The sequence below is a fragment of the Cydia pomonella genome, chromosome 27 (genome assembly GCF_033807575.1).
Source record: "Cydia pomonella isolate Wapato2018A chromosome 27, ilCydPomo1, whole genome shotgun sequence".
Classification (NCBI taxonomy): Eukaryota; Metazoa; Arthropoda; class Insecta; order Lepidoptera; family Tortricidae; genus Cydia; species Cydia pomonella.
Genome location: NC_084729.1, coordinates 8,621,793 through 8,641,595, shown reverse-complemented (window position 1 = coordinate 8,641,595; position 19,803 = coordinate 8,621,793). Strand labels below are relative to the sequence as shown.

The 19,803-nt window shown below is 40.3% G+C and overlaps 1 protein-coding gene across 1 annotated transcript; it reads left to right on the top strand.

Annotated features, from left to right (window-relative positions):
- Positions 1-729: 729 nt before the first annotated feature.
- Positions 730-17,242, top strand: LOC133532538 (zinc finger protein 345-like). Its single transcript, XM_061871260.1, has 12 exons — positions 730-1,212; positions 3,416-3,550; positions 5,398-6,168; positions 6,756-6,886; positions 8,888-8,962; positions 9,376-9,514; positions 11,718-11,830; positions 12,605-12,701; positions 13,514-13,693; positions 13,943-14,044; positions 15,551-15,649; positions 16,400-17,242. The coding sequence occupies exons 1-12, from the start codon at positions 1,054-1,056 to the stop codon at positions 16,559-16,561; spliced, it is 2,163 nt and encodes a 720-aa protein (XP_061727244.1). The 5' UTR covers positions 730-1,053; the 3' UTR covers positions 16,562-17,242.
- Positions 17,243-19,803: the final 2,561 nt, after the last annotated feature.

The following is a 19,803-nucleotide window of genomic DNA, read 5'->3' as shown; positions in this document are numbered from 1 at the left end:
CACATACATGTTTCAATAAATGTAACTTTTCTATCGGAAGATGTATCAGGTCTTCGTTCCCAACAAACAAAATATAATTTTCGATGTGTTTATAGCCTGCTGACCCAAAATAAGGTCAAAAGTATCTAAAGCAATACTTATCTGTCTTCATCCAAGGGAAATTTCACCATAAAATCCCTTTTTTCGTGATTTTCTCGAGTGGCTTGCTTGCTACATATTTCACACTTAGTAAACCGTTTTGTCGCTGGCATTGTAACGAACTCGCTCTTTACTCTGATCACGGTTAACTATTTTCGATTTTTTCACTAAATAATAAAGAAATTACACGAAATACCCGAACTAAACATTGAAGCCTTCATAACAAACAAAACAATTAGGCTGACAGTTGACTTGATGTAAACTTGACAGAATAAATAGGACTGACGTTTTCTTTTACTTCGTTGGCAATGATTTGCGAAACAAACTCCATACAAAACTTGTTTTGTTCCTAGTTGCGTCAGCCTGGTATGAAATATGAAATTTAGTAACTTTGACAGTTACGTAGACGCTATTTTTTAAGTTTCTGCATGTTGCGAACTTGCAATTGCGTTTGGATACTTTCAATTTTTTTTTGTCCATCTGGAAAAAGTTAAAACTTAAAAGTAATCTACTCAGAGTGAGAAAAAGAAACGCTGACCGGACCAAAGTTGCGGTCCGGTACGCTCGACTGTTAATAAGTTAACGCCAATAACAACATTTTTCATTTGTGCATTGATTAAAAAAAATATCACCGTTTGACGTTTGCATTTGTTTCAGTCATAATGTAAAATAATGTTAATAGTGTCTATCGTTTTGGAGTCCATTTTCTTGATTTCATGATAAAAATGTAATGCTAACATTGAAGAAAAGAAATGCATTATTCTGTATAAAACCATAAGCAAGTATTGTCTGGAATGCTGATAAATTATTTGAAGTACTGTACGCATTGACTTATTAAATCGTAGTATATCACATTACTGTGAAAACACAGGAAGTCTTTGTGCCGATTCTCATCGAACTACAAGAGAATTAGCGATGCCTTTACCTTTAGTATTAGTAAAGATGGACACAGTGAAAGTGGAGGAACAGTCCGAGTTGTTGGCTTGTCGGATTTGTCTGGCTTGGGACGTGAAATTGTATCATATTCGCGAGTCGGGCTTAGATCAAATGTTTTCGGAACTTATGGGAATATCGGTGAGCAATGTTTGCATATACTTACGCTTATATCCAAAATTATTAATATAGAATAGTCATATATGTTAAAATATCAAAAATATGATTGAAAATTCATGGAACCAAGTAACTTGAAATCATTTAGTCATTGCATTCATGTACAACATAATAAGACGACGTATACGAACTCTGACTAGCAATTAGTCTTAATCTTAAATACTAAAGTTTCAACAGAATAAATACTTGTAGCTCATACAAAAAACCAAACAATAGTATAGAGACATTATAAGCCAACAGTAACTCTAATTAGATCAATGTATGCAATGAGTAATGATTATGAAAAATAGATTGAGAATTGAGAATAGGTCACACAGAGTGAGCATACGCACGAGGCAATTTCCTCACACACAAACCAGCCAGTGCAGATGAGGTTTGGCCGAGGCGGCACACGCGTTATCCTCGCCTGAGCATGCCACCTTGGCCGAGGCACCCGCCTAATGGATGAACAAAAGAGGGTGGGCTAATTGGCCTCTTTGAGCAATAAGGGCAAGTGGTATGTTACGGATAGGTTATTCTAAGTTGTAAAACTTTTACTATGGCAGGTAGTCCCAAATCTTTGTGTGAAAAAAAGTTATTGCCGCAAAAAGTAGTGTGAGTTGAAATGTGTCTATATAGTTTTTATTCCATACAATCCTGTGTATATCATGAAGGTTTTGTTATTGTTGATGATTTTGAGTTTTTTATTCGTAGGAGCTCTGTGATGAAACAACGCAACCTAATTGTGTTTCGGGTTTTTATAATTGACTTGATCAGTATTAGTTGCCTGTGGAAAGAAAACTATACTCAGCAACAAAAACTTGTAGCAAAAATGAAATTTTTGCCAAAAACTTATTACTTTTGTCTATAATGACGAAATTACAGTCCCCTTCTTCTTTATATCCGAAATCCACTGTATTTCATTTATGGTTAAGGTACCAGGACGGAACCTTTAGTTGCAATTATATTTAAAAATAATAGCAGTTTGCACAAAGTTAGATTTTATTATGACTTGTCGATTTTTTTGTCAGTTGTGTACATATTATGTACTAAATAAATGTGGAAGAGCGGGGCTTCCTGTCACAGGTATTATTCATACTTACTAACCATGAGTGTGTTGTACTATTTAAGAGGGAAGTATACCACATGATCGTCCATACAAAAAGAGAAAACATTTTTCAACATCTAAATATTTTTCATGCTCCATGATTTTTTACTATGTTATTGACACAATGAAAAACTTATAGGTTTTTGTTTTTTTCAAAATTTGTAACATAAAAAAGTTTTTGGCAAAAATTTCATTTTTGGTACAAGCTTTTATCGCTGACTGTACTTTTCTTTCCACAGGCAACTAATATTCATCAAGCAAATTCTAAAAACCCCAAACACAATTAGGTTGCGTTGTTTTATCACAGAGTTCCTATGTCCACCTCTTGTCTCCATCATCAGATCAGCTCGATGGTACCATAATATTGCATTGTCACCCGACTTACATATCTATGCAAATTTTCAGCTCAATCGGAAACCAGGAAGTGGATCAAATTTAACTGATGAAATTTTTCGATCAAATTTAACTTGCAATATTTGATTACAAACAGACAACGGTCAGGTGAAAGTAAATAAAATCTTTGTCTTTTTAAAAGCAAAACCTATAAACCTAGAATATATTATGCTGAAGCCGACATTAAAATCAAAGTGATTTGTTAAGATTTAGTTACTGGAAAATATTTACTTCCGAAATGGAATTTCATACAAAAATTACTGTTTTTTGCTAGATTCGAAAAGCTATTCTTCCCTCTTAATAATTAATAATAATAATTCAGCCTATATACGTCCCACTGCTGGGCACAGGCCTCCTCTCATGTGCAAGAGGGCTCGGGCTATAGTCCCCACGCTAGCCCAATGCGGATTGGGGACTTAACATACACCTTTGAATTTCTTCGCAGATGTGTGCAGGTTTCCTCACGATGTTTTCCTTCACCGAAAAGCTAGTGGTAAATATCAAATGACAATTCGTACATAAGTTCCGAAAAACTCATTGGTACGAGCCAGGATTTGAACCCACGACCTCCGGATTGAAAGTCGGACGTCATATCCACTCGGCTACCACCGCTTCCCTCTTAACGAAATAAATCCTTTTTTCAAACCAGGTGTCACCTTGTATGATATTGGTAAATTGCGTTTACAGTTAACGGCATCAGATGCGCTCCCTCAATACTTATGCAGTTGGTGTCGCACGCTCCTGTTAAAAGCAGTGAGGTTGCGAGCTTGCTCTAGACGTTCAGACAGCTTGCTTCGACAGGCGCTCACACATCAACAAACAGTAAGTACTTGGTACTCCTTTTATAAGGTGGTCCCGGTGGACCCGGGTATGTCCTTAAACTACGTCCACAAGAGAAGTATGGGCATTGTGAATGTCATCTCGCTTTGTGTGGTAGGGCACAGCACAGCGGATGTCATTCCAGATCTAGAGCAGAGCCCAACTGGGGAAGTACCTCCACCTTACAGAAAATCGCAGCCAAATAACACTAGACCCTACTCATAGTGTTGTGTTCCTGCTGGTGAGTAAGGTTGCCAGAGCTCAACGAGGGTGGGAGGGGGTTAGGGTCGGCAACGCGCATGTAACTCCTCTGGAGTTGCAGGCGTACATAGGCTACGGATACTGCTTACCATCAGGCAGGTCGTATGCTTGTTTGCCACCGACGTAGTATAAAAAAAAAACAAAAAAGGTATGTTCTTCATAATAAGGTCAATTTTACTACTTATAACCGTGTACTACTAATTAAACAAACAGCCTAGAATTTAATACAAGACCTATAATAATAATAATATAATATAAGCCTTTTATTCAGACAATTTTTACATTTTCAAGTTTAAATTGTACATTTCTTATCGTATATGTAGTTTGACATAAAATTTACTATTTCAGACAACATCGGTTTGGTCTGTATGCCATTTGGCAAAGGCCTCTTCCATCCCTTTCCATTTTCTTCTATCTCTCGGCAGTCTGGTCCAGTGCCTCCCTGCGAGTTTTACGATTTCGTCTTCCCCTCTCATTTTTGGTGGTCCATGTTTTCTTTTTCTATCTTTTAGAAACCACCATACAATTCTCTTACTCCATTTCTCTTTGCCCATCATATGTCCTGTCCGCCTCCATTTGAGTGTTTTAACTTTAATTGTTACATCTTCCACACGTGTTTTGGATCTAATAAACCTGTTTCTTATTCTATCTTTCAGTTTAACTCCAATCATGTTCCTTTCGATGGACCTTTGACATACTTGCAGTTTGTTTAAGTTGCTCTTAGTTAGAGTCCAAGTTTGGCTCTAATACAAGACCTACGGCAAAACGGCTCTGCAGTAACGTGGCCTTCGGCCTCGGTATGTGCATTTCGGGATTATGGTCCTACGTGGAACGCGCCCTTCGGCTTCTTGGGGCCTCGAAGCTGATCAGTTCATCACCTTTATCACGCTTGCGCTGTTTTTGCGCACACAAAAGCTCGTCTCGCGTAGGTTCCGCGCCCTCGGCTTTATAAGGAACTCAGCTTTTATTTTTGTGTAGACAAATATCTTCCCTTCGGGTCTTTGCTCCGTCGGATTGACACTTAGCTTGCGTCGTGTTGTGTGCTCTAGCACACAATTTTTGCATTTTGTACATGGTGGCGTTGTGGTGAAACGTTACATTTCGCTTTTTACACAAATAACCATTGTTTACAAATCTCTTTCACATTTACTAATTTGATTTTTTTATCCCATAAAATGTAATAATTAATAAAAAAACCTCTTTTCTTTTTGTATAACCTATGTATTAGGTAGGTTAAGAGAACATATAAAAAGAAAAGAGGTTTGTTTATTAATTATTATAGGCAGGTTAAGAGTATATTTCAAATACAATTGTTACATGGATAAAAAAAAAACAAAACTTAAGACTAACCTAAGTCTAATCAAAAAGACCCCCCCGAGTTGTCCCCGGCGCAAAGGTACCCATAACGCTACCCGCATTGCCACGTTGAATGGCGATGGAATGATTATAAATAAATATATCCATAATTTTAAAGAAAAACCACTCGCGTTTCGGAAAGGCGCGAATACTCTGGGGCTTATAAAATACCTATAACTAACTTTTATTGAAATCTGATCAGAAAATAACTTAAAATTATATCACTGTTTCAGATAACAACCGCATACATCCGCACTATCGACCGTTCAATACACAAACTGACACACACACTCTCACAAAACTTAAAAACTAACATTCATTATTACACTGAACAAGACAAAACTTTGGAAAATGTCCATCCAGATATCGATATTATTAAAGATGAGATAGAACAAAATGAAAATGGTTTTAACGATAAAGTTGATAAGATAAAAACAGATATATTACAGATCAATATAATCGAAAGTGACATTAAAGTGTTTGATATAAATTGCGATGGTGTAGCAGATAATAGTGATGATTCTGATGAAGATTCTAAAATGAATCTTCAAGAATATAAATATAAAATGGAAAACAATCTTGAGCCACAACCTGCGTTAGTCGAAGTTAAAATAGGAACTGGATTAGATCATCAAATAAAGAAAGTTGCAAAAAGACATAGTCTAAAACAAGTCAATGTAGAAAGATTACAAAATAAAAAGCGAGGTTCAAAATCTAATAAAGTAAGAAAGAAAAATAAGGAAACGAACGAAATAAAAACGAAAACAATTAAAGAAAAAGACTCAGAACCAGGAAGGTTTTTTACAATAGAAGAAATAGAAGATTTTGTTAAAAAGCATAATTTTGAAATCCAGTATTTGACAGAGGAAGAAATGGTGGAAGATATGGAAAGAAGGAAAGTGTCAGATCGATATAAATATTGCAAGTTTAAATGTAATTTGTGTTATAAAGGCTTCCTGACATCGACTACTTTTGATAATCATATGAAGAAAGATCATGACCCGGTAAGTTTTTTTTTTAACATTAAAAAAATATTTTTGCTAATAAATTAAAGCTCTCTAACCGCTGATCGGCACGCCTATCGTGCGCGCCGCATCACCGTGAACCTTGTCGGAATGCTAGGAAAAAAATATTGGTTTCATACATTTTGGCTGTCTGACCTTGACATTTTCTATGGAAGAGTAATTTTTTTTTCGGGATTTTTAGATTGGTGCCGTAGTAAAAGTTGCTCAATATGACCTATATATTCTGCCCGTAAATTATTGCAGGTGACTCAATAAACATCCTGTATAGAGTCTGTGTGGAAAGGGAAGAGTTGTGAAATGTATTGTGGAATATATCCACGACTCTCCCTTTCCGAACAGACTCTATTCCTTTTTATCGCCCTTCGTGTACAATAATTCAAATTAAGCATGTCAATACATTAATAATAACATAACAATTCAATAATAACTTAAGACTTGTGTTTGGGTTTCATAGAATTGCCTCAATAAGTAGTTGTCTGTTGAAAGAAAAGTATAGTTAACGATATAAGCTTGTATCAAACATGATATTTGTCAAAAAAAAACCTAAGTTTATCTTTTATGTCCAGCGTAACGCAAAGAACGAATGTCGCCTATGCCGCGTGAGTTACCGCTACGGATTCTATCTCAAACAACACGTGCAGAACGCGCATCGGCTGCGGCTGCGCTGCGCCGAGTGCGGCGAGGGCGTGTGGGGCAGGTAACGCAGGGGACGGTCACACAGAGGACACTGTCCCAGCTACCGCTACGGGTTCTACCTCAAACAACACGTGCACAATGCTCACCAGGTGCGCTGCGCCCAGTGCGGCGAGGGCGTGTGGGGCAGGTAACGCAGGGGACGGTCACACAGAGGACACTGTCCCAGCTACCGCTACGGGTTCTACCTCAAACAACACGTGCACAATGCTCACCAGGTGCGCTGCGCCCAGTGCGGCGAGGGCGTGTGGGGCAGGTAACGCAGGGGACGGTCACACAGAGGACACTGTCACAGCTACCGCTACGGGTTCTACCTCAAACAACACGTGCACAATGCTCACCAGGTGCGCTGCGCCCAGTGCGGCGAGGGCGTGTGGGGCAGGTAACGCAGGGGACGGTCACACAGAGGACACTGTCACAGCTACCGCTACGGGTTCTACCTCAAACAACACGTGCACAATGCTCACCGGCTGCGCTGCGCCGAGTGCGACGAGGGCGTGTGGGGCAGGTAACGCAGGGGACGGTCACACAGAGGACACTGTCACAGCTACCGCTACGGGTTCTACCTCAAACAACACGTGCACAATGCTCACCAGGTGCGCTGCGCCCAGTGCGGCGAGGGCGTGTGGGGCAGGTAACGCAGGGGACGGTCACACAGAGGACACTGTCACAGCTACCGCTACGGGTTCTACCTCAAACAACACGTGCACAATGCTCACCGGCTGCGCTGCGCCGAGTGCGACGAGGGCGTGTGGGGCAGGTAACGCAGGGGACGGTCACACAGAGGACACTGTCACAGCTACCGCTACGGGTTCTACCTCAAACAACACGTGCACAATGCTCACCGGCTGCGCTGCGCCGAGTGCGACGAGGGCGTGTGGGGCAGGTAACGCAGGGGACGGTCACACAGAGGACACTGTCACAGCTACCGCTACGGGTTCTACCTCAAACAACACGTGCACAATGCTCACCGGCTGCGCTGCGCCGAGTGCGACGAGGGCGTGTGGGGCAGGTAACGCAGGGGACGGTCACACAGAGGACACTGTCACAGCTACCGCTACGGGTTCTACCTCAAACAACACGTGCACAATGCTCACCGGCTGCGCTGCGCCGAGTGCGACGAGGGCGTGTGGGGCAGGTAACGCAGGGGACGGTCACACAGAGGACACTGTCCCAGCTACCGCTACGGGTTCTACCTCAAACAACACGTGTACAATGCTCACCGGCTTCGCTGCGCCGAGTGCGACGAGGGCATGTGGGGCAGGTAACGCAGGGGACGGTCACACAGAGGACACTGTCCCAGCTACCGCTACGGGTTCTACCTCAAACAACACGTGTACAATGCTCACCGGCTTCGCTGCGCCGAGTGCGACGAGGGCGTGTGAGGCAGGTAACGCAGGGGACGGTCTCACAGAGGACACTGTCCCAGCTACCGCTACGGGTTCTACCTCAAACAACACGTGCACAATGCTCACCGGCTGCGCTGCGCCGAGTGCGACGAGGGCGTGTGGGGCAGGTAACGCAGGGGACGGTCACACAGAGGACACTGTCCCAGCTACCGCTACGGGTTCTACCTCAAACAACACGTGTACAATGCTCACCGGCTTCGCTGCGCCGAGTGCGACGAGGGCATGTGGGGCAGGTAACGCAGGGGACGGTCACACAGAGGACACTGTCCCAGCTACCGCTACGGGTTCTACCTCAAACAACACGTGTACAATGCTCACCGGCTTCGCTGCGCCGAGTGCGACGAGGGCGTGTGAGGCAGGTAACGCAGGGGACGGTCTCACAGAGGACACTGTCACAGCTACCGCTACGGGTTCTACCTCAAACAACACGTGCACAATGCTCACCAGGTGCGCTGCGCCGAGTGCAGCGAAGCAGGACGTGCATAAACTCTCCTAAGGGATACTTCCAAGAATAGGGACACGTGGAAGAATAAGAGGGAGGCCTTTGCCCAGCAGTGGGACAATATGGGCTCATAATAATAATAATACTGTTACAGGAAAGAGTGCGTCGCGCACGCGGCGCGCCATGCAGGCACCACGCGGCAGTGCAAGCACTGCGGGAAGCACTTCCTGTGAGTATGACGTTTTTAAGGTGTTCTGCTTTTTCGTCAACGTATTAGGTACGTATTTCGTACGTATTTCACTTGCCCAATCAACTTTTCGCACATGATTTACTTTGGCAACTATCATTCGGAAAATGTTCATTATAATAACGTTTTACTTGGAAGGATGATTATTTATCCTCGTACGATGCTATAATAAGCTTTTGTGTTTTGTATTAGACTTACAAAATCATTAATTTTTAAGTGGTTGTCCAGACGTACAATTGTTAACTGTTAATGATAATTGATTGTAATAGAGAGGTAGTCTACGAAAAAAAGGTGCCCCTTAGTTTGATATCCAAAACAGATGGCGCTGTACTGCGCCATATGTTTGCGGTCACTGAAATGTTTGGTGTAATAAACAAGACCTTATTTGCCCTCAGTAAGAAGTCATCGTACACATGGCATATGCGAGCAGCGCATCCCGTCGAGAACTCTGCGCGCGGCTCGTGCGAGCTGTGCGGGGAGATATACACTAGTGCCAAGGGACTCAAGGCGCACAAACTACTCGCACACAATAAGGTAACGCAGGAGACCACTTTTTAGCTTAGACAAAATGGCTATGAAACTACCGGCAGCTATCAAATCTGTCAGCTTAAAACTCACAGATTTGATAGTCAATTTACATAGAAAAAACTTGGCCGAGAATGCTCTGTGGGTAAATATATACAATAAAACTTCCAACAACAACAACAAACAACAATATGGTACGGTCAGCTGCAGAGAAAAAGTACCCCCCTACATACAAAATTTATATGCAGGGCGGTACCTTTTCTCTGCTGCTGACTGTACCATCGAATCGAGCTGATCTGATTGGCCTAACAAGAGGTGGCCATCAAGGCTCGGAACCGGTTTAAATCGGTTTTCCTCCGAACTTTTATAAGAACGCGAACGTAGTAAGAACTTTATTGTTACCTAAAAAAAACCGGTTTATTCGACGAGTGACGCAACGGCCGTACGGCCTGGTGGTATGCCACGTAAACATACACCAACATAGGAAGAAACCGGTTTTTATTGTTCTAAACCGGTTAATTTGACAAGACCTGTTCTCATAAAAGCCGGTTAAAAAATAACGGTTTTTCGTACGAAACGAAATTAAATGGTTTTGCGTCAAGTATATGATAATAGTTTGGAAATTAAACCGGTTTCCGAGCCTTGGTGGCCGTCGGAACTCAGTGATAAAACAAAAAACAAATTTTATTTGAGCTTGATAGAATTGACGCGATGAGTATTTGCAAAGTGAATCGCTTGTAATAGAGAGGTATGTATGTATGTATGTATGTATATACTTTATTGTACATAGAAATAAAAACACGAAAAACACAGTTACAGAGTAAATTAAATACAACAAAGGCGAACTTATCCCTGTATGGGATCTCTTCCAGTTAACCTTTGAGGAAATGAGTAAAACAGAAGTAACGGTGAATGAATGACAAACACAAACAAAAGTGTACAATCACTGAAATTAATGAAATGCACGTTTTGAATACACATTGATACAAATATACATAGATAGAAAAATAACCATAAAATAATGCATACATATATATATAAATAAAAATAAATAAATATTCAATATATAATATAAATAAATATGAATTCGAACCAGAAAAGTAAAGGAAATTAAAAAAGTAGAAGTACTCCAAAGAACTAGGAAGTCGTAACCAAAGTATCGGAAAGCCACAATTTTTTAAGCTTCTCCTTGAGTGATGCTTGAGAGGTACAGTCTAAGATAAAAACGTGCCCCTTAGTTTGACATCCAAAACGGATGGCCACGACTGCGCCATATGTTTTGCGGTGACTGAATTTTCGAATGTCAACTTTTGACAATCGGAGTTACCGCAAAATGTATGGAGCTGTACAGCGCCATCTCGTTTACCTGTCAAATTCGAAGCACGAAATTGTCTTAGATTTTACACATCTTAATCAATGCATCTTTGGTTTTTTTTTTTAATACTACGTCGGTGGCAAACAAGCATACGGCCCGCCTGATGGTAAGCAGTTTCCGTAGCCTATGTAAGCCTGTAACTCCAGAGGAGTTACATGCGCGTTGCCGACCCTAACCCCCTCCCACCCCTCGTTGAGCTCTGGCAACCTTACTCACCGGCAGGAACACAACACTATGAGTAGGGTCTAGTGTTATTTGGCTGCTGTTTTCTGTAAGGTGGAGGTACTTCCCCAGTTGGGCTCTGCTCTAGATCTGGAATGACATCCACTGGCTGTGCCCTACCACACAAAGCGAGATGACATTCACAATGCCCGTACCTCTCTTATGGACGTAGTTTAAGGACGTACCCGGGTCCTTTTATTGGTTTAATTGGTATTTATTTAAACTTTATTGCACACATAAAGAAAAATGTACAAATGGCGAACTTAATGCCAAAAGGCATTCTCTACCAGTCAACCATTGGGTCAAACAGAGACATTTGTGTATGTTGGTGCAGGAAAAAATAATAACAAATAATAAGGGAAAAATTAAACGTGAAGTCAAATAATATTAAAAAGGTATAAATAGTTAAATACTACTACACCTCTGGAGTTGCAGGCGTCCATAGGCTGCGGTGACTGCTTACCATCAGGCGGGCAGTATGCTTGTTTGCCACCGTCGTGGTATAAAAAAAAATACTTATATAATGTATAAAAAAAATATTAATAAATGTATAATGTATAAATACAGTCGGCTCATAAGAGCTTGTATCAAAGTTTTTGATTTTGATTTGTACAGCACTCAGCGTCCGAGTTCCAGTGTAACCGCTGTCGTGCACAGTTCGACAATAAGGAGGCTCTGGCGAAACACCAACACCAACAAGTAAACGACAAATGTGATCCCGACTTAAGGTAACTGATAGCCGAAGAGCTGGCTTCCTGGCACAACGTATCAGTATTGCGATACGAGGAAATGCCGCCAGCATCCTTGATACAATGCCTCAAGGGCCTATTTTAGATTTAAGCTATACTCTGTATCTTTAGTTATTTAAATAAAAGTAAACAAAATCTACCCTCAAATGGCTGCTTGAGCCAGTTGAGGGTAGATGAAGACATTACATGATCAAATAATGTAGGTTAATGTCAGGTAGTTCAGTGACAGATCCAGGCGGTTTTGTATTTGGTTGGTTAACCAATATTTTTTTTATAACTACCCGAAAATGTACAAATGGTTTTTTTTAGTTTTATTTAAATACCTAAAGATACAGAGTATAGATATTATATTGTTATTGTAAATAAAACTTTCTGTTCACTGAAATCAACCCAAACCATTTTAAATACAAGAAAAACGGGGTAATTCTACAGTCGCCAGTCGCCATCAGATATATTAGAGCGGCGGAGGTGCTCAAAAATATCTTAACGAGCACTGTAATGTGTTTGTTAGTACAAAATGTTTAACTGGCAACTATCGTAGCCAGAATTTGACTTTTAAAATGTTCTATTATTATTTTTACCATTTTGTTTTTTAATTGTCAATGAGTAGTACACATTCCATCGCTTAAAAATGCATTCTTTTCAATTGTAATACAAGTTTGTTTCCATACTTCTAGCCGGGAGTGTATTTTAGATGATAGAACAGACCTTTGTGTGGAATTCCCCTGTAAAGCGAGCATGTGTTGTGCGCAGCGCGTGCGCGGCGTGCGGCGCGGGCTGCGCGGGCGCCGAGGCGCGGCTGCGGCACATGCGCGCGGCGCACGACGTCGATATCTTTACCTGTGATCTCGTAAGTGACTTGTGTTCCGTCTGCCATCGCAGTGACACTTACTTTGGTGACAACCAACACGACAGACACACACACACAAACACACACACACACACCCATATGGGCTTGGAACGCCACATTTATGTTTTAACTATGCCTTTTATATATAAGATATAAGTTAAAATTATAGATTAAGAGTAGTTTCACAATGAAGTATTAACTATTAATATTATCAAAGCGAATTTAAAAAATAGAGGTGGATTGTCAAAGAAAATTTTGTAGCCACAATACGCGCTATAGGGTGCGTGCATGAACTGTAGGAGGCAGCACAGGAGCCGTCAGATTTTTGGCGCGAGGCGTAAATGTGATGTTTATTGTTCCGATGTAGCCCACAAGATGGCAGAACCTACTATGCACAAGAAAACACGTGACGTGTAAATGTACCTGTTTATGGTTCCGATTTAGGGCACAAGATGGCAGACCCTCCAACGCGCACGGTACCTATCTTACCGGGCATCGGCTAAAGTTTGTGGCGCCATCGCTCGAAACGATGCCCCCATTCTTTTGGCCTTTGATCTATTATATGGCGCCACTTTTTGATATTTAACAAATTTGACACATCAGTGAAAATTCAAAGTCAAATGGCGTTCTAAAAGTTTTAATCGTGTGTCGAAAGATGGCAGTAAATTTACTGTGAATACTAAGTTTTCTTTGAAAATCCACTTCTTATTCAAATTCTCTTTGTAGGCCATGAGGGTACCATCGTTTTCGGTTGGAATTTGTCAACTGTAATTTTATTGTGGGTCCCAATTAAACTTAAATGATTGTTTCAGTGTAACAAATCCTTCCTATCGAAGCCTTCGCTCTCCACCCACATAGATCGCGTCCACCTCGGCATCAGGCCGCTGCAGCACCACCAGCTCACGCAGTACAAGAAGCACAGCAAGCGGCCCGTGCAGCACAGGACACGGGAGCACGATCACATGTGCGAGCACTGCGGGAAGGCCTACACGGTAAACAACACATACGCCTGCGATATATGCAAACACATATACCTGCGATATTTGCAACCAACACATATACCTGTGACCATCAAGGTTATCAAATAAATAATTCAAAATAAAAGACTGCTAGTATACTACCAATAATTACACTGCCCTTATAATTGGTGTAGGATTTTGTAAATATGTTACCTATTAAGAAGAGTGTTCATTTTTGTGATTTTTACTATTATAGTATGAAAATGTATTATATATCCGCAGACACACCAGTTTTTGAAGAACCACCAGATGACACATACGGGTGAACGGCCCTTCAAGTGCGACCGCTGCCCTAAAGGGTTCACCACAGCGGTACAGCTCACGGTAATATAATCCTTATTACCTGTATGCGTAGACCTTACTTTAGGACGCCATCAATTGGCTACTTGATAGTTTTTTGTAAATAATGTCAATCTTGTGTCGATCTTTATTTTCCTGAGGATCAAATGTATAGGACTCGTGGCATTTAAGCAACACAAAGGTCAGAAATGAGAGTTAAAGTCTGACGCTCGCACTCGACGATCGAAACGCCTCTAACAAAATGATAATGTAATGTGACGTCACATTACATTAGTCTGTCCTAAATGTATTGAAGATCATTCATTGCGTTTATGTAATACAATTTCTTTTTCAATAAAATGTAAGAAATCGAATGGTTCCATTTTCTTTTTTATTTTTGAAAGTTGACCAAAAAAAATTTTTTTGAGACTTTGGAGCCTTGTATTTTTTTATAATCTCAATATGTCTTTTGATATACCACTTTTTTACAATGGATGGCTCATTTTCTATCCATGTAGCTAAATTTTATATAATATTCAACATGTGTCAAGTACCCAACTACGTACTTGATGATTTATAACAAATTATATTTTAAGCTTTGCAAGAAATACAACAATAATAAAATATTTTACAGTACACATGGTGTTACTTTACCGCACTAGTGCGAAAATTAGCATATTACGTTACTGTGTCGAACATTTAAAGGGCCATATGTACTGTAAAACGTTGTACGATACCTCGTGTCGATTTAAAACATTCCCTTCGGTCGTGTTTTAATTTATCGCCACTCGTTTCTAATTTCCTATTTTTCGCACTTGTAGCGTAATGTACTATTACAGTACATATGGTGCTACTTTACCGCACTAGTGCGCAAATTCGCATATTACGTTACTGTGTCAAACATTTAAAGGGCCATATGTACTGTAAAACGTTGTACGATACATGTGCGAATAGATAATTCGCAACTCGTGTCGATTTAAAACACTCCCTTCGGTCGTGTTTTAATTTATCGCCACTCGTTTCTAATTTCCTATTTTTCGCACTTGTATCGTAATGTACTATTATATAAGTGACGTTGACAATTATCAATCTTAACATTAACGTGGTGGCCCTTGGAGGATTTAACAACTGGAGACGCCTTCTTTGAAATTTTCTGTAACAGTCTGCCGATTTTTGCGGGGGAGGGACACGTCGCACGTCATATGTATGGCTATTTGTACATGGCGTAAAAATAGCCATATCAGATAAACGTCAGTCCATACAATACATATGACCATTAGCCGAGGTTTTCGACAGGGGGGAAGCTCTAAAAGGCGACTCCAGTTAAATCCTCCCAAGTGGTGGCCAGATTGAATATCGAGCCTATCTAGAGCCGCCACACGTATTTATAGACGAACAAAAATTTAATTTATAAATAAACTGCCGTATGCAACATTTATCCATGTTTTCAATTTTTTTTTTCACAAATTTGATTAGACCGGTTGTTATTGACTTCGCCTTTAACCTATTTAATTCGTATTTAGTATATATGCTTTTTACATTTGTGTGTAGTGGCACACACGAACACACACGGGGGAGCGTCCGTTCCAGTGCGACCAGTGTCACCAGGCGTTCAGTCTAGAAGGCAACCTGAGGAGGCACCGCAAAGCGGTAAGTACTCACGCCGGTGGCTAACAGGCGTACAGCCTAGTAACACACACGGGGGAGAGTCACAGTGTCACTAGGCGTTCAGTCTAGAAGGCAACCTGAGAAGGCACCGCAAAGCAGTAAGTACTCACGCCGGTGGCTAACAGGCGTACAGCCTAGTAACACACACGGGGGAGAGTCACAGTGTCACTAGGCGTTCAGTCTAGAAGGCAACCTGAGGAGGCACCGCAAAGCGGTAAGTACTCGCACCGGTTGCTAACAGGCGTACAGCCTAGTAACACACACTGGGGAGAATCACAGTGGGACCAGTGTCACCAGGCGTTCAGTCTAGAAGGCAACTTGAGGAGGCACCGTAAAGCGGTAAGGACCCTCGTCGGTAGCTAACAAGCGTATGGCCTACCAGGCGTTCGACCGCGAACCACGTTCGACGTGTTGCCTCTCTGTCGCAATTGTAAATTCATACGTTAGTGTGACAGGGAGGCAACACGTCGAACGTGGTTCGCGGTAGACACTCAAAAACTTTAAAAGAAAGAAGTTTTAACAATTTACTTTCAATATACTTAAAATTATACTCCAAGAACGCTAGATTTATTAAGCGGTATGCTCAACATATTTTATTACTAATAATATTTATGGTCATGAATACTATGGGAAACATGGGGCGAAAAGAGATACTATTCGCATCAAGTTTCGTTAAATTAAAGATTAATTTCTGTACTTTCGGACGGAGCATCATTAATTTGTATTGTTCAGGTGCACCTAGGGCTCCGCAAGAACGTGCCGTGCCCGCGCTGCGAGAAAACGTTCTCCACCAACTCCACGATGAAGCTGCACGTCAGGACCGTGCACGACGGCGCGCCCTGGCCGCGCCGCGACCGCCGCCCGAGGAAACAGACACCGCAGATTGCAGAATAGTTTTAGAAACACGTACACCTGCGATATATGTTGAAACACATACACCTGCGATATATGTTGAAACACATACACCTGCGATATATGTTGAAACACAAACACCGGCGATATATGTTGAAACACATACACCTGCGATATATGTTGAAACACATACACCGGCGATATATGTTGAAACACATACACCGGCGATATATGTTGAAACACATACACCTGCGATATATGTTGAAACACATACACCTGCGATATATGTTGAAACACATACACCGGCGATATATGTTGAAACACATACACCGGCGATATATGTTGAAACACATACACCTGCGATATATGTTGTTAACTACTTAGTTGGTGGAGTTCAATGGGAAGGAGTAATCTCGCACTTTTTGTGGACAACCATGATTTTATCAACAGTTTATATACATACATAAGCCTCTTATTGATATCAACCACTACTTAAACTATATGGTAATTATTAAATGAAAACAACCATCGTAAAACTTTTAGGTTATACGTCAAATGCTAACAAAATCCGTTATATTTGTTTACATTATTTGTCTTTTCTATTGAACTCCATTTAACGAAGTATGGGAGACAATACATACACATGCGATATGTGCTGCAGTGGCGACCTCTGAACTTTGGGTCCTATATGGAAATGAGATATGTAAAAATGAAATCAATCAAGTCGTTGTTTTATTTAACCATTTTGGCATTACCTTATAGTATTTCGGACCGATACGACCTTCTAGAAAAGAGCGTACTCCCATCTTCAAAGGCGGCAATGCACTTACAACCTCTCCGGTGTCGCGGGTGTCCGTGGGCGGCGGTAATCGCTTACCATCAGGGGATCCGTCTGCTCCTATATCATACAAAAATAAAGGAGGGATATAATTGCGTCTTTCGATTGTTAGATTGGAAAACTGATTGGTATAAAAACAGCGTTCAAGTTTAAATATTAATTTACTCAATGCGTCCATCTATATTTTTTACTACAGTACAATTCTTATCACTATCAATAAATTAATTAAAATAAATAAATAAAGTCCGATGCCAATTTCATTACTTTCCTTTATCATTCATTACCATCTCAGGCCATTTCATTACCAGCGCGTAGTTCATTACCAGTAGCCCTATTAAATGAAAAGTAATAAGGTTACGAAGGTGCCTTTAGCATAAAAGTGTTAATAAACGAATCCACACATTGACGAAATCCAAAAGTTTACCATTTAAAAGAAAAATTACAAATCGAGAGAATATCACCGATTTGCACGAAATGAGAGAATGACCCATAAATTAAATAATGAACAAATATAATTGAAAATAAAGCCTCTTTATTAAAGTTAATAATCCTATTTATTCACCTTATCATCAACAACTAATAAATGGGTGAATATACAAAAGTTGGGTAACTTTTAGGGATATTTTGTTTACGGTATCTTTTTAATAAAATTCCTACAAATTCGGGTTTATAGGATACTTAATCTAATGAATAATATTGCTTGTGTTCAGGCCAGTCACTTTTTCAAGTAGATTCCGAGATATTTCGATTTTTCTGAATTTGACTGCCAGGGGACTGACGAGGGTGACATAGTACTGACAAAAACCAAAACTTCATAAGATTATGTAATGAAATTTATTACGATTTAGAAGATATCTCTTAGAATCTAATAATGGCACATATTTTGAGTCTTAATTGACTTAAGTAACTATTAAAAAACTATTAATATGTAATCATGTAAGAAAAAAAACTATCTTTATTATAATTTTTAATAACATTATATTACTTAATTTACACTACTTCGAAGTAGTTTATTTTAACATTATATATAACATTTTATCCTTATGCCTCCTTATTTTAGTGTAGTTTCTTCTAATTAAATTTTAATAACTTCTCCGAGAAGGGCTTTCTTCGCTAATTCCTTCTTTTTAATAATGTCTTCACTTATTTCTTCAATTTGGTTTTTGGAGTTTTTTCAACAGATTGTACAACTTTCTTTAACTGCTTTTTAACTCGTTTATATTTTTGACGCTGAGTTTGGTTCTCAGTTATGCTACCATTTCTTCCATCTTTTTAAATTGTTTATTTTTGGACTTTCTGTGTCTTTCGCTTCTCTTCTGCTCTTTGGTCTTCGTTAATAATAGGTCTAACTAGTCCAGAACAGTAAAACAAACCTAATTTCACTGGCTAACTCCAACAAAGTCATACTTAGTTGGGTACCAGGGCACTCCGACATTAACGGAAACGAGGAAGTGGACGAACTTGCTAGAAAGGGCGCAGACACACCCCTGGTCGGCCCAGAACTGTTCTGTGGAATCACAAAACGGGATGCATATTCTCTGCTCAGCAACTTAGAAAAAACAAGAGCGTTCGATTGGTGGAAGTTCGTCAAAGGACAAGAACACTGGAAAGCTCTAATCCAAGGCTTTAACAGCAAAAGTGCTAAGCTTTTAGGGCTTTAAAGACACAAAACCTGCGCGGTGACTAGAATATTGACTGGACACTGTAAGTTGAAGAAACACGTGTTTCAAATTGGAAAGAAACAAGATGCGCCATGCAGGTTTTGCCAGGAGTCCAAGGAGACCTGCAATGCACATTTTCTGTTCCTGCGGACCACTAATGTCAAAAAGAAGTACCTACTTAGGGCGGCATGTATGGTGAAACTCTATGAGGTACAGAAAATTACGGCCCAAAGAATCTGGAACTTCCTGGATGCCACGGGCATTAGTAATGAACTTTAAAGGGCCGTCACAATAGATCACTCGACGTGGCACTCAAAGGCCCGCAACACCCCAATGATAAAAATAATAATAGGTCTCATTTCTTTACCAACTATTGCTCGTGCTTCATCGTCAGTAGTTCAATGAGTATTCTGGCATACAAAATCAGTAGTACGTTTAATTGCTGTTTTTTTTTTGCCTGTACTTTGCCATATTTTCGCCATTTTTTTCAGGCAATCGTGTCATTTCTGTTACATTTTTTTCTTTGCCCCTTCTCCTTTTTTTAAGTACTGCAACCTTTGTAACTCTTTGTATTCGGCTAACTTAATAGGGTCGGTTTTGATTCTAACTAAGCGAGCTTTTTCGGCTTCTCTTTTCTTTCTTAATATATCTTCTCTATCCTTAGACATATTTCGTTTTTTTTAGGAGGCGGCATAATGTTTAAACTGAAATAAGTGAAAATAAATGCTTTAACACAGGCTAAATGTCAGTACTTTGGACGCCCGTCAGTTCTATGGCGCAATATC

Bases quoted from the DNA above. Each gene is read 5' to 3' on its own strand.
- LOC133532538 (XM_061871260.1), top strand. From the start codon at position 1,054: ATGCCTTTACCTTTAGTATTAGTAAAGATGGACACAGTGAAAGTGGAG. The intron at 6,887-8,887 runs GTAACGCAGGGG...ATACTGTTACAG, and splicing joins GGCGAGGGCGTGTGGGGCAG to GAAAGAGTGCGTCGCGCACG. The intron at 14,045-15,550 runs GTAATATAATCC...ATTTGTGTGTAG, and splicing joins CCACAGCGGTACAGCTCACG to TGGCACACACGAACACACAC.